General features: G+C 43.9%; 1 protein-coding gene across 3 annotated transcripts in view; it reads left to right on the forward strand.

Moving 5' to 3' along the window:
• SPATA13 (spermatogenesis associated 13) overlaps window positions 1-15,893 on the forward strand; it is an 84,224-nt gene that overhangs the window by 18,019 nt on the left and 50,312 nt on the right. For 2 of the 3 annotated variants that reach the window (XM_075851649.1, XM_075851648.1), the window contains one exon: window positions 14,091-14,456. The exons of the other annotated variant lie outside the window; for it this stretch is intronic. In XM_075851649.1, coding sequence (XP_075707764.1) covers window positions 14,091-14,456 — 366 coding nt within the window. The remainder of the gene's footprint in view (window positions 1-14,090; window positions 14,457-15,893) is intronic. 3 annotated transcript variants of the gene reach the window in all.

The following is a 15,893-nucleotide window of genomic DNA, read 5'->3' on the forward strand; positions in this document are numbered from 1 at the left end:
ATCATAACTCACGGGTGGGCGGGTAGAAGCAACTACCTGTCTCGCTCTGCCTCTCCTGCTCAGACTGACCACCCCTGTCCTACACCTCACTTATATAACCTTAACAACTCCACCTCCTCCACGTGCAACTCCAATGTCTACGTGCAACTCATATTAACCCCTTAAACCCCATCCATCTAGCCTACATTCTACCCTGATCATGTGCGCCTTCCATTATCCTGAGGTTCATTCCAGGTGCTTACTACGTTTAAAGGCTATGTTCACCTTTTGAAAGGGATTTTTTTTTTTCTTTTTTCATTTTAAATAAGCAGGTCAGTCTGTGTTTGTTGCAGGATTATAAATAGGTTTTATTTTTAAAAACAAATACTTTTTGAGATACATCTGCCCTGTATACAGAGTACAGAGCAGCTGTACTGAACCCATGACCTGAATCCATAATTTCCGTGGACCTGACGTATTTAGTATCAGCGGGTCCTGCGTGTCTGACACGCAGGATCCACCTCTGAAATAGCACATCTAAGTTATGAACTTAGATCTGATCGATTACAGGTAGATCCTGTGTGTTAGGGGCACGTAGGACCCACTGTCACTGAGCCCATCAGGTCTGTGGGATTGATGGATTCAGGTCATAGCAAATCATATTATAATCCAGAACTGTATTCCTAATTCTGCAGACTTCTGAAATTTCCCAGCAACCCTTGCTGTATAGACCTTGCTCTGTATTTTCATTCTGGGAAGTCTAGTCTGTACAGCAGACACTGTAGAGGAATATGATCTAGTGGAAAAATAATTGTCTCCCTGCATTACAGGAGCTCAGCTAAGAGGCGTATCTGTCAACAAGATTATTGACTGTATCCAGTAGCAACCAGTAGAAATGTGAAAATGGCTCTGGACTATATTATAGACCGTAACTCAAGATTGGTACAAGTTGTGAAATGTAATTTACATAGTTACTAAATTTTTATATGTCAATTATATACACAAATTATAAAATAGTGTTCAAAGGCAAACGTATGTGATTTATATTTGCACACTTTTAGTTTATAGTTCCTGTTCTACATGTGGAAGTTGTCCATTCGTTGCTGAACTTTCGGCTCACTGGTGTGAAACACGTTAATCTGAGCTGGGTAGAAAGGAAGGAAGTCTTATTACACATTAAAGACTACTTGCAAAACTTAAGACGAGAACGTTCACTTGACACATTTGTTCTGCGGGAGGAACTTGTTTGTTTTTGTGTCACTTCTTCATGCCAGCTGCATGACTGCTGTACTGTGTGCTACGTCACTGGAATATTTCTGGGTGGGGGCCATATGCCAGACCCCTGCAATCTGTGTGATGACGGAGCCACATCTAACACCTGGGAGAAGGAAAATCCCCACGCATTTGGTGAGTTAAGATTGTAATAATCACAGAATCTGACCAACCTAGATATGACAGCGGAGAGGTGTAAAATTCAAATATTCCAAGTCATGATGGTCATAAAAAGTGTAGTTTGAACATAAAATTTAGGAAGTTTAAACTGGCACACACTTATCTCATCGCCAATTCTTGCGATGAGGACTACTTATGTTTTTAACTCTTGGCAAGCTTACGAATGTTGCAGCACCCATCATCTATTGTTGCCCGTGTTTGAGCAAAGAATTGTCAGTGTTTTGGCTTAAAAATGGCAGAAGTATCTGTACCAGTCTCCTTAGGGGACAGATGGGAGTACGTTGATGACAAATATTATCTTATCAAGTTTTTCAGTGCATGACACATCTAATAGTAAATGTTATAAGCCTGCATGTATACTCTTGATGCCATTGCAAAATGTGGGTAGCAAAACAACCAGCTGTAGGCCAGGTTGACCGTGACCAGCGCCGCACCCCATACACCGTTGTCTACTTGCTTCACGTGCACATTCTAAATTCGTTCTATTCATTTCTCTTCTGGGCTGTTCATATTTGTTAAAATGTACAAAAGAGCATCGTACACGGTGCAGCGTTTGATGTTTGAAGCTCGGGCGTGAGGGGCGGAGGCTGCAGAGTTGCCTAAGTACCTCCAGAGGGTGATGGCCATTGTTGCCATTGTGGTACAATGACGTTTAATATTCGAGTGTTTGGTCATGAAACAGAACCTGACTCAGGATAAAGTGGCCAAATACAGTTCCATTTTGCCTACCGTATTACAGGCCAAAATACACTGGCTCGCGCGTAACAAGAAAGGGATTTATTTCTTCTCCGGTTTCCAAATGCTGTGAATTGAATACAAATTTGTTGTACTGTAGGCACTAATGTATTTTAAGAACACTAGAAGTTAGTCAGTAGGGGAAATAACGCTTCCCCTTTATTTCACACATGTTTAAAGTGACCCTCCAGTTAGAGAGTCACTTCTCATAAATGTAACGGTACTTAACCTTAACCCTGAGCTTTTTGTGAAAATCGAAGTGGGAAGAAGCCACCACAACCACAGTAGTGTTGGATTTTATTTTTTTACCATTATCGTAGGAAATCGGTTGAATATCCTCCCCCCAACCCCGCGTCAATTGTTGGTATACTATCACATGTGAGTTTGCCTGCTTGAAAACGCAGCGCAACAAATTGAGATGGATTATTTTAGCGTGGAGCCCCAGCTTTCATCTAATGTGTATAGCCAGCTTTAGTCGGTGTGAGTTGTTTCCGTTTTGTCAGACCCCAAAGCTGATGAACTGTTAAAATGTGGCTTCACTTTATGAAAGGGTTTGGATGGGCTGTAGTGAAGCTTCTACTATTACAGTGTCTGCATTCAGAAACATTCCAAAATCTGTCGTCTTTGAGACTGGAAATGCATGCTCCCATCTACTAATAATTGTCAGCGATCATCAATATGGAGTTCAGTATGGCTATTGGTTTTAGTTTTTATGAGTAATTCTTTATTTACATCTGGAGCATTTCATTGAAATTACTACATAGGTGGCGTTAGTTGGGCTTCTCACTAAATGATGTTTAGGACTTATTCTCTTCAATGTCTCGGGTCTTGTGAGAAATGCCTGAAATGCTATAGGCAATCGAAGAGCTCTTGAAAATGGTTGTATATACAGTAGGTGTGTCAACAAGATCCTGAATACGGTGCCTACACACTTCTATTGGTCCATGCGCTTCAGATTTTTAGACCAGTTTTCTCACAAAAATTATAAGAATAAAAAAGAAAACATGACCTGGCGTTTTACCCCGGTACTCATCTCTCACAGAGGCACCATACAGCACTACATCGTGCCTAATGATCTGTATTACAGACCAAAAGGGCATTACTTATCATAACTATATAACAGTAAAATTGGCCTCGTTGTCAATAGTTGCCAACAATATAAGGGTGCAGCTTTAATTTCTTAACTCCTTCACATTTGACGTATATGTACATTCTAGTCGGGAGGGGAGAGTAAGAAGAGTGCCTGTTCTATTTGCTGCAGGAGTCAGAGCAATGTGTCAGTTGTAATATATAGCTAACAGCTAGGATCGAAAATAACTGTTAGGCCTCATGCACACTTCCGTGTGTAGTTGAACGGCCCTTAATGACGGTTCTGTGAATCACGGACCGCACACGGGTGGCTTCCGTGTGCAGCCCGTTGTTTCACAGACCAAATCAATGCAAAGGCTGAGACTGTTCCGCCAAAAACGGGCAGGAGTAGGACCTGCACTACTTTTCACAGAACGGCCGCACGGTTCCGTTAAACAACGGAAGTGTGCATGGCCCCATTGAAGTGAATGTGTCAGGGTGCTATCTGTTAAAAAAGCGGATAGCACCCTGACGAAAAAACTAAAGTGGGCATGAGGCCTTCTCCTACTGTCTAGCTGCATAGATGCCATTGTCCATAACAATCACAACACCTAAGCCGTTAGACCCCCTCGGTTGCCCCATTGGCCCACTGCTACCCAATTGCAGGGTGACTATGGGTTTATATTTGCAGCCTAATAAAGTCCCCCTTAATATACATATGTTTTGCAGTGTATTGTGCAGGTGAGCTAACAAACGCATGTTCAAGTACCCTAGTGGGATTAAAAATAAAAGGAACATTTTCCCATTTTTCCCTTAGGTAACAAAAAAACATAATTGGTATTGCCGAGTCCAAAAAAGTCTGAAGTACAATATAACATGATTTTTATCTCACAACTCTGAACGGCGTAACAAAAATAAAAAAAGCCAAAATTGCTGGTTTTTAGTCACTGCCATCCCCAAAAATGTAATAAGGAGTGATAAAAGAGTTGTATGTACCCCAAAATGTAATAAATAAAAACTACAGCTCTCCTTGCAAAACTCAAGACCTCCCACAGCTTCATCGACGGAAAAATAAAGTTATGGGTTTCAGAATATGGCTACACCGAATAATTTTTTTCTTTTTTTTTAACATTGTTTTTATTTTGTAAAAGTAGTACGTTAGGAAATTAAACAAGCTATAAATTTTGGTATCTTTGTAATCGTATTGACCTGCAGATTAAAGATAACATGTCGTTTTTACCGCACAGTGAACGCCATAAAAAAAAATAATAAATAGAGGACAATACAGCATGTCGATCAGCGTTCATTTTCTGCATTTAAACAGAGCAATGATCGCAGGTATGGGGACGTTTAATCGTTCCTGCTCGTACATTTGCATCTTGTATGCAGTACATCCCCCGTTTACACAAGGATTTGTGCTGCCGACAAGCGACTATTTTTCGGGCCGTATAAAAGATCCAATCCGCTGACAAATGAGTGTTTGCTCATTTGTCGGCTGATCACTGTCCTGGCAATGGTAGGGAGCTAGCGTTTGTACGAACACACTTTCATCCGACAAGAGTGGCACTGTTTCTGGGGATAAAGTCAATGCCTTTTTTTTTTTTTTTTCTAAACTACTACAACCCCTTTAAAATGGTTTTGAATATTGCGATATTCCATAAATATGGCCTTTCCAATAATGTTAGAAGAGCAACGTAATTTCTTAGTGGAACCTATTGCTCAAGTGTGAAACTATATTTAATTGCCGCTCTGAGACACTCTAATGCGTTTGTGTCGGTATTCTGGCTGGTTAAGTAGTATGTATTACTAGTCTAAAATGTCTTGTATGCGCTAGATAAATCTAGAGCAAAAATCTCATTTATGTCCAATAGAATTAGTACCGAGTGATTAGTCTGGCCTGGCTATGACCTTGGAAAATGTCGGACATCCCGGGACTATATGTAATAGACAAAGTGCCTGCATACTCTATCAGAAAAGATGCCTAGATAAAAAAGGAAAAAAAAAACATCTATCAAAACCAGGACTGAAATCAAATGTTAAATATAATATAACTAATATAAATATAACAAAATAAAATCCGTGATTAATAAGTGAAATGACCGAACTGATAATTTCACTGTGAAGTATGGCAGATGGCAGTGATTTGTCCAGTTTGACAGTACTGGCCATAGTGACAACTACCTATTGTGATACTTAACTTGGGAGCCAAGTGATAGTGTATTGTATGTGATAATGTATGAACTTATCTGCAATATGTCATCATACTAAGGCTGTGTTCATGCAGCACATTTTGTTGTAATTAATTTCTAATCTAACGTCTCATGCACATGACTTCACCGGATTCAGCGGGACAGTCCCGGATTCCGGGATCGGTGTCCCGCTGTCCCGGTCGGCCTAGGGTATGTCTCGCTGTCTACTGTATCTACGTCCTCCGGACACAGATACAGTTAAACCCAATGCTGAAGCAGGGAACCATCGGCTCCATGCTTCAGAAATAGTTTAGAGCGGAGGAGCAGACAGTGATGACAGTGGCTACTGATTGAGTGGAATCTCTGCTGCCAATGATCTGGCCGGGGATTACACTCCTAGGAGAAACCCCTGAGGTCACTGTCCGTATATTTACATTGATGTCAGGGGCTCCTCCTGGAGCGGGATCCCCAGCCAGAGTCGGCAATGGGGATTACGCTCCAGGAGTAGCCACTGTCCATATATGGACCGTGACATCAGGGCTTCCCTCTAGGAGCGGAATCCCGGCCTATGCTCTGGCTGGGGATTCAGTTCCTAGAGGCAGTCCCAATGGCACTATCTACAGGGGGGTAGTGCTATTTTCAGGAGGATGTGGCACTATCAACATGGACACTGTTGCACTATATAGGGGCACTACCTACTTGGGCACTGTGGCACTGTCTACAAGGACACTGGCACTAGGGGCACCTAATAGGGCATTAAGCTGTATGGGGGCAGCTATTTGGGCATTATGGGGCAGCTTTGGGGGTATTATACTGTATGGGGGCATCTGTGAGGACATTATGCTGTATGGGGGAATTTGCTTTGGCATTATACTGCATGGGAGAATCTGTGGGCATTATGTGGAATGGGTGCATCTGTGTTGGCTTTATACTGTATGAGGGCATTATACTATATGATCGCAGCTAGAGGGCATTATACTGTATGGGAGGCACTATGTATGGACGGGGATTGGGTGGGATTAGAGGCATAGCATCGGTTGATGTGATACTTGGCTTTGTGATACTTGAACATTGGGAGGTATGCGACAGTGTGTGTCGCCCGAGTCCAGTCCATGATTCGTGGAAATTTAGGATATGTCCTATTCTTCCATGGATCGGAGAGTTGGGTCAGCTTTCACGGTCCCTATTCACCGGCTAAAGTGAATAAAAACTATCAGGTGCCACTCAAATGTTTTTGCAGTTCTTCTTCTCCTTTTTAAAATCCACTGCTGGTTTTGTGAAAAAAATAAAAATAAACTGCACTATGTGGACTATGCTTAAAAAGGTATTCCCAATTTAGACACTTATGGCATATCCCAGGGACCCAACCCTATCCTCAGAAGGCAGAGAATGAATGAAGAGGTGGCTGTAAATGTGCGTTACTCTCTGCATTTGTTTCTTTGGGTGTTAGGGAAACAGTCGAGCAAGCGGCCTTGGCTGTTTACGTATCTCCCACAGAAGTGTTTGGAGATAGTCACGCACATGCACGGGCACCTCTCCATTCATTGTCGGCCTGGATGGGGCATCCCGCAGTGACCTCTTTTTTTAGATAGGTGTTGGTACCAGAGCTGGGACCTGCATTTATCAGACACAGAAAATACAACTTTTAAAATGGGCCAGGTAACCTATGTAAAAAATGTTTGGTAACCTATTTTCAAATACTCTCTTTTAGGATTTGGGAATACAGGGGAGTTTTCCATTAAGGGTCCTCATCTACTGTATTTCCAGAGTGGAGGATGACTGCAAAGGGTATCTCTCACTTTGGTGTACCGCCACGTCCTTGCTTTACAGACAGCCTTCAATGGGAACTGTGTAATGCTTCGTTTCTCATGCAGTGGCGCTGCATGGAAATTAAACATTTGCTGCTTGTTTCACCTACGGGTTACAACTGATTCCTGGGGAACTCGTTGCAATCCTGAGGAATGCCTCCTCTCTCGCTAACCTCACCAACTACTTTCTATCTATATATCATGCAACATTTGAAAATCAAATATGGGTACACTTGGGGACGTAAGTCAGATGAAGCACATGGCCGTAGGGCTTCCCATAACTGCTTTTTAGCAACAAATGCCCACTTTAGTGCATCTGACCCAGGTGCCCATTTTTTGCCTTGAAGTGCACACATGCTGCCATTCTGTGCCCACATAGTACATTGGCCAGAAAATGCCATTCTTTGTCTACATAGAGGCATACAGTGCCCATCAAAGCTCCATACTGTGACCACACAGAACCAAAAAGTGCCTCCTACCACAAAGCAGCTACCGCTTACCCAAATACCTGCGAATACTAAACTCACTTGCCTTGTGCAGGAGATATCCTGCACTCTGCTGGACACTGTCGGTAAAGCTCCTAATATCTCATTGACATCATTCGCTTTACGGTTTATATTTAGTAAATATAAAAAAAAAATCATACAAAGTGACATCAGTAATTCTGGTGGTAAGCACCAACTTCCCCACCATAGTCAAAACACTTGAAGGGTATCCATTTATATAATCTATCGTGTGTCTGTGTTCGTGTGTTATGGCCTCCAAAATGTAATTTCTGAGGTGACCACCACCACAATCCAAAGAAGGGCCTCAGTCAGGGCCGGCTCCAGGTTTATGTGGGCCCTTGGGCAACAGACTTAGTCGGCCCCTTTGCGGGGAAACTCACGGTGGCAGTAAAATGTCAGAAAGAGTCACCTTGTGCCCCCATAAAGACGTTAGGCCTTGTTTATGCCGCGATTTAGAAGTTAGGCCCCCAGTTTGAACCGCAAAAATTTAGTACCCTCTGTAGCGAGTGCCACACTGCATCCCCCTGCACAGGTAGCGGCACGCAGCCCCCTGCTGCCCAGGTAGCGGCACGCAGCCCCCTGCTGCCCAGGTAGCGCCTTTTGGGGGTTCCCTCTAGGAGTGTAATCCCCAGCCTTTGCCGATGCTCTGGCTGGGGATTTCGCTTCAGGAGACACCCCTGATGTCACTGTCCATATATGGACAGTGTTGTCAGGGGCAACCCCAGAGTCATAGTCCCGGGCAGAGCACTACTAGCACTCTGCCCGGGACTCCTGCTTTGCTCCTGACATCACTGTCCATATATGGATAGTGATGTCTGGGGCAGAGCTGAATTCCCAGGCAGTGCGCTAGTAAAGGCTCTGCTCCGGTACTCCAGCTCTGGGGAAGCCCCTGACATCACTGTCCATGGGCTACTAGCACTCTGCCTGGGACACTGCTCTGCTCCTGACAACATTGTCCATATATGGACCATGATGACAGGGGCTTCCCCAAAGATGGAGTCCCGAAACAGAGCCGCTTGTAGCGCTCTGCCTGGGACTCCTTTTCTCCTACTGACATCACTGTCCTGTAAGAGACAAGGTCTATTCAATATTGACTAATAAAATAAATGTTACATTTGCAAACAAAATTAACAAGATGATGCAGTGATAGTGTGTTGGTGTAAAGTCTAGTTGGCACTACGGTGCTGACTCTAGTGCCAAGTGCCTCCTGGGTCAGGACCATATAAGAGGCAAGCAATCATGTGGTTCCTAGCCGGGTATCACCTTCCCGTCATATAGTCTGACATTGGTGCCATGGTTTTGTAATGCCACTGACTGGGGATCACTGGTGTACCGTTTTAATTGTGTGTGTGTGTGTATACAGTATATTGCTATAATTGTATAACTGACACTCCCCATTGAGTGATCACCTTTCACTGTGCAGCATGTAATGGGCAGGGCTGCACAAACCCTGGGGCAGTTTAAATAACGGAGGAGGGTAGAAAAAAAAGTGTAGATATTGGTGTCTCTTTATTTGGCACCTGATATTTAAATAACCCCCTGAACTGTCAATGTGGCGTGTAATGGCACAGGGGCGTGTAACGTGGCTGTGACACTGTCCAATGAGCTACGGACAGTGAAACAGCAAGAGCTGGAGAGAGGAGAGCGTGTGCGTGCACACGCTCTCACTCTTCAGCTCTCGACAGACAAGTACAAGACTGATCTCACAGTCTTGTACTTGTCTGCCGAACTGGCAAGGGGGCGTTTCACTGCTACGTACAGTGCAAGAGCTGGAGAGAGGAGAGTGCGCATGCGACTACGCTATTTGTTCCGTCAAAACTACGTAATCCTTGCACAACAGAGACAAACGGAAACCATTGGCACCGGATCTGCCGCCATTGAAATCAATGGGGATGGAAACGGGAACCTTTTGGTTCGTGTCCGTCAAGGTCCCGTTTCGTCGGATGTGAATGAAGCCTTATATGTATGGTGGGGACATCCATCAATGTTTGTTTCTTATGAGTGTAAGTCACTTGATTGGATTGACAGTTAATCTGTTGATGCTACCATGTCAACCTTACAGCAAGCCGTAAAGTAAATGTTATATTAATCTTAACATTTATTGAGCTAAGTTTTAAAAAAAATACAGAACCCCTTTAACTCTTTCTGACATTTCACATATATTCACATCACAGCTGGATAGGGGAAGTATATAGCGTGCGGACAGGCTGAGCCCACTCAATACAACGCGGGTGTCGGCTGTATATTACAGCCGACACTTCACTACAATGAGTGGGATCACATTAGAGCACGATCCCTCTTGTTTAACCACTTCGATGCCGTGGCCAATAGCGACTGCAGCATCTAAAGAGTTAGAGGATGGCGATCCCCTCTGACAGCCCGTGCCCCCCCCCCCCCGCACGATACGATCACGGTATGCCGATGGTTGGCTTGGCAGCCTGGGGGCCATCTGCCACGTCTACCTCCGACAGGTAAATACAGGCACAATAAAACTTTGCCACCAAAAACTACAATTCGTCCCACGAAAATCAAGCCCTCCTACAGCTATATTGACAGAAAAATAAAATGATGACTTTTGGAAGGTGGGGAGGAAACAATTTAAGTGAAAAATGTGCGGTTGGGAAGGGTTTAAGTTTCAATCGTTTTTTTTTTCTCTACGTAATATCCCACAGGAAACTGTTCTAATATGTATTTGTCATCTACAGTGTAAAATAGATTCTCCAAACTTACCTCTTGTGCACATTGTATTACATAACGAGTTGAATAAAGTTCTCCTTTGGGCTGGCATTTTATGAGTTAAGAAGCACTTAGGTAGAGGAGCTGCCCTGTGAAAGGTACAAGGTCCACCTGCAAACCTAGCGAGCAAATAACAAGGAGATCAGTGGAAAATCTGGCTTGTACATAGTAGCGTCTGAAAGAATTACCTGGCATTCAGTGATCGGGGGCTGGGATGCCGACAGTCAGTTGTCTATTGTTTCAGTGCGTCTGTGGGACCGCATTACATGTAACAGATAAAAAGGTATTAGAGTACGCTCCTTTCTGTGTATTCTATTTTATAATTCTATAATATGTATTATATATAGATATTGGTTTTATGTCTTTGCTGCAAAATGTTGTAGTTCTGGTTGTATCAGTATGAGCGATTTTATATAGACCTACAATTCTGACTAGAAATTAATTTGGAATTCTTTTTGTAGCTCTCGGTGATAGGGAAATGTGGTTCAGACATAGGACTGGTCATATAATACTGTAAAGCCAAATGGAAAGTAGTCCAATTGCATGAAGCCGAAACCATCACCAGTCCCCAATTAGTCCTCGTGTGATTTAGTATTATCAGACATTTCATAGTTATAGCTGTAGGGATAAGTTGGACCCGACCAATATGGAAGCATCACAGCTGTCTCTGAGAAAGCTAGGAGACAAATCCAAACTCCTAAATTAAGATTCTACCATGATGTGCTGCAATACAGTCGCAGGGCATGACGTTACGTAACTAGATAGATTCCGTGTTGTGTCTAGGGAAGCTGACAACACCTGATCAAGGGTGTACATATGATAAGAGGGTCCAGTCTTGAATGGCCCATGTCCTTTGCTGTTAGGTGGCAAGAACCTATGTAGGACTCCCTCTCCAGGGAAGCTGCCATGTTAAGGCCCTTTTACACAGGCCCCTGATCGGCATAGGGGCATCCATCCATACGAACGCTCATTTCTGATCATTGCAATTGTTCGTTTGTCGGCTGATAAGCTCGTTTTATGCGGCCAATAAAATGGTTGCTAGTCGTCAGCACATCTTCCTGTGTAAATGGGGAGATGTGCTGCCGACATTGTAGAAAGGTATGGGGACAATTATTCATCCCCATATTACCTACCACAGCTACTGGAGCAAACAAGCACCAATCAACAAGCTACTATCAGGCCATGTAAAAGGACATTTAGCAAACAAAAGGGTGCGGAATTGGCCTCAAGGGTCACGTGGAGGGGGAAACAAACACCAGTCCCATCTGTCCTTGGTGACAAAATGTAGAACAATAATGGGGCCCACTTCAATTTCGACTATGGGGCCCTCTCTCCTCTGTGAACAAGTAATTGATTACAACTTGAGGCAGCAATAAATAGCATCTGAAATAGAATCTCACATATGGAGTATAATTACTACAGGAATCCAATATATAGTATAATTTTTCCACGTAAATCTATTGATGAGGCCTAGTAGTAGTGGTTGTGGTAGTAGTAGTAGTAGTAGTAGTATGTACATGTTGTTTGACAGATGTATGTCTGTAAAGTTATTGTTTATGGTACTAAAAATTATTATTTCCATTGTAAGTCTACTACATTGGATTTGGGACACCTATCGTTCATGCTTTTGGTTAACACTGGTTTTATTTTGGAGAAGTTCAATTACAACACTCATAAGTGACTTGAGAGTCCGAGTGCGGACTATAGAGCCTTACTGTAAAGGATCTGCCAGACACAGCTTCTGTGTCGACGCCCGTGGTTACTCAGTCTGCACCTGCTCCTAAGTCTGATAGAGTGACTCCTTCTTCCAAAAGTCCGAACAGTACTCCTCAACGGGTTTCTTACCCTGACGTAAGGTCACCAGCTAACTCTCGGCAAAGGCAGTCTTGTCATATATGAGCCCGAGAGCAGAAAAAAGGTCAACAGAGGAAAGCTCAGGGGCGTCGGGAGCCAAGGAGAAGGCCCATTCTTGGGGCCTGTCCTGGAGCCAGGACATAATTATACCCACTCGCTGGCTCTCAGAACCTGAGGAGTGGGGCTTTAGACGGAAATAGAGCCTACAACTCTCCCGACAGGAGAAAAAAGTCTTCCGGTCCCCTGAGAACCGGTCAGGCAACTTGAGGTGGGGTTCAAGAGGTGAGGTGGGGGGCACTACCAGGGTAGCATCATGCAGGTTGCTCCTCTGAGTCAGGGCTTGGACCTGTAGGGAGAGGCCCTGCATTTGCTGAGCCAGGGTCTCAAGGGGATCCATAGTGTGTCAGGGACCAGGGTAGAAAAGGTATATGGGCCTGTGATTCTGTAATGACGGGGTAGGGAGACAGACAGGTGAGCCCTAATCTACCCGCCACTCAGTGCCTGACTACTTGTGGTGGAAGAAGGATTCACTCTATCAGACATAGGAGCAGGTGCAGACTGAGTAACCACGGGCGTCGACACAGAAGCTGTGTCTGGCAGATCCTTTACACTTAGGGGAGATTCACACGAACGTTGCGTTTTTGCGCGCGCAAACAACGCAGCGTTTTGCGAGCGCAAAAACCATTTGACAGCTGCGTGTGTCATGCGTGTCTGATGCGCGGCTGCGTGATTTTCGCGCAGCCGGCATCATAGAGATGAGGCTTGTCAACGCCCGTCACTGTCCAAGGTGCTGAAAGAGCTAAATCTTTCAGCACCCTCGACAGTGAATGCCGAACACAACAGCGAAAAACCTGTAAAAAAAAAAGATAAAGTTCCTACTTACCGAGAACTTCCCGGCCGTTGCCTTGGTGACGCGTCCTTGGTGACGCGCCTCTCTTGACATCGGGCCCCACCTCCCTGGATGACGCAGCAGTCCAAGTGACCGCTGCAGCCTGTGATTGGCTGCAGCCTGTGCTTGGCCTGTGATTGGCTGGAGCTGTCACTTGAACTGAAGTGTCATCCCGGGAGGTCGGACTGCAGGAAGGAGACAGGAGTAATCGGTAAGTTAGAACTTCGTTTTTTTTTTACAGGTTAATGTATTTTGGGATCGCAAGTCACTGTCCATGGTGCTGAAACAGTTTAACTCTTTCAGCACCATGGACAGTGACTATCTCCTGACGTCGCGTACCGATAATTTTTTTGCCGGGATCGGCCAAAACGAGTTTGGCCGAACCCGGTGAAGTTCGGTACGCTTGTCCGGCTTCGCTCATCGCAAAGACACTCCGTTTGGATGTTCGGAAACAGAAAAGCACGTGGTGCTTTTCGGTTTTCATTCATCCTTTTCACTGCTGTTGCGCGAATCACGCTCGTCCCACGGAAGTGCTTCCGTGTGGTGCGCGTGATTTTCACGCACCCATTGACTTCAATGGGTGCGTGATGCGCGAAATACGCAGAGTTATTGAACCTGTCGCGCTTTTTGCGCAGCAGACAAACGCTGCGCAAAAAGCACGGACTGTCTGTACTGCCCCATAGACTTGTATTGGTCCATGCGTGCCGCGTGAAAACCACGCGGCCCGCACGGACCGAATACACGCTCGTGTGAATCCCCCCTTACATGTTCGAAAAGTCTTTGCCATTTTAATATTTATTTATTTTTTCAATTTTGTTAATGGAACTAGCATTCATCAGATGACCTCATTTACATTGTTCACATTTTAAAAAAGGTTACGATTGAAGAACCCTGGACCAAATCTCCATCTCAAGATGAGGAAAAGGCGGAATCTCAAAAAGTGTCATCTCAGAAATGGGTCCCTGGAAAAAATCGGTGTAGGCCAAGGCCCCTTTCTGACTATGGTCAGATGGCCATTCGCAGTTTCTCCATCCCAGAAGACTCTGTTCCTATGGATTGCCAAAATGCTGATGGTGGGAACTGTAAATTTCCCTCACGTTCTGTTAGTGAGGGATCAAAATTTTGCAAGCCTAGCATGGAGTTCCAAGGGAACTATAAAAGAAGACCCATTTCTGTAATAGGTGGTGTCAACCTTTACGGGACAAGCGAGGATGAAGAGAATGAAGATATCCTTCAAAAAGTAAGCCTCGGAGCATGACCTCTCTGCAGAATTAAAGACCTTCCGAATCTGGTCCTAACATTCATCTTATATCTTCCTTTCTTCATAATAAAACTTGCATGCTCTTGGACTAACTACATTTTTTCTCACTAATTGTATTCACTTTCTACAACAATCTTCAAACATCAATAAAATATACAGTATGGTGTGTTGATTCGGGGCTATCGAGAATCTGCATGCAATAGGACATTAATCATTTATTTTAAGATCAATGTACTAATTATTTTATTAATATTGAGTTGTTGTGGCCTCATGAGATCTGTTCACTGCTTATATCTAGTGTTCTGAAAAGAAATATCACTTACCAACATAACAGAAGTCTGAATAAGTATATTATATGAGTACGTTTTCATTTTTCTCATATATGATGGCGCCATAGACCTGATGGTACCATCCCCTCTTGAGGAACCCCTACAAATATCCCAGCCCTACTGTATTAGTGACGGCTCTATCTGTTGATGTCCTCCGAGAGAACCCCCTTGTTAGTAATGAACGTCATGCTATTGTATATGATGATACTGCGAATGTATCTCTGACAAAATGTTATCTACTGTTGGGAAAAAACGAGGATTGGGCATGTTTGATTTAATCCCCTTGTTATAAGCACTGTAAGAGGTGTCCGGTATCACTTAATGCCTATCTTCCCATGGCAGTAAACATGCATGCTTGGTTGATCTGAACATGCATGTTTATGGGGCATTCAGGGAGATGGCTGGACAGACCTCTTTTTTATGTATGGCCTTCTTTAGGTACATGTGTTGTCTGCTCAGTGCAGTCATGACCTCTAATTGTTTTGTTCTGGGCAATAGGAGGTAGGAAAAATGCAGCAGACACGTTATAAGTGTACAGAATACACAAATGGAGGACAAATAAGTAGTAAACCCCCCCCCCCCCCCCCCCCCGCAACAATACAAATGTTTAGTTATTCCGCTTTTCACTTTAGAATTGTTTGCATGGAAAATTTTGAATGTCCTTTCCATAGGATGTAAATAAATTTAAAATGGTGTGAAATTAAAAACGCAGCCCTTCCAGGCCTTGTCGCCTTTTGAAAAGGTCAGAAAAATTAATGTACAGCAAATTATTCTCTGTAAGGGGAGGGAATGTAATATTCAACGCTAGACTGCATAAACAGCAACTCCCTAATATAAATCTGTTATCATAGAGTAATAGAGCAAATTTCCCACCATAGCACTAACCGTCCGCCAGCAGAGTACAGACTCCGGTTTATGGCAGTCTGTCTTCTTACCAATTTACAGTAGGCAGAAGTTATAATAAAACAGGCTGTCTCTATTTAGGAGCTGCAGGAAAACTTTGAAGAATTTGACTTCCACGTGGCTGCCTTGTTCCATTACTAGGTGGATCCCACCAGGGGCTCACATAGATATCAGGGGGTTTATA

This window comes from Rhinoderma darwinii, chromosome 2 (assembly GCF_050947455.1).
Source record: "Rhinoderma darwinii isolate aRhiDar2 chromosome 2, aRhiDar2.hap1, whole genome shotgun sequence".
NCBI lineage: Eukaryota > Metazoa > Chordata > Amphibia > Anura > Rhinodermatidae > Rhinoderma > Rhinoderma darwinii.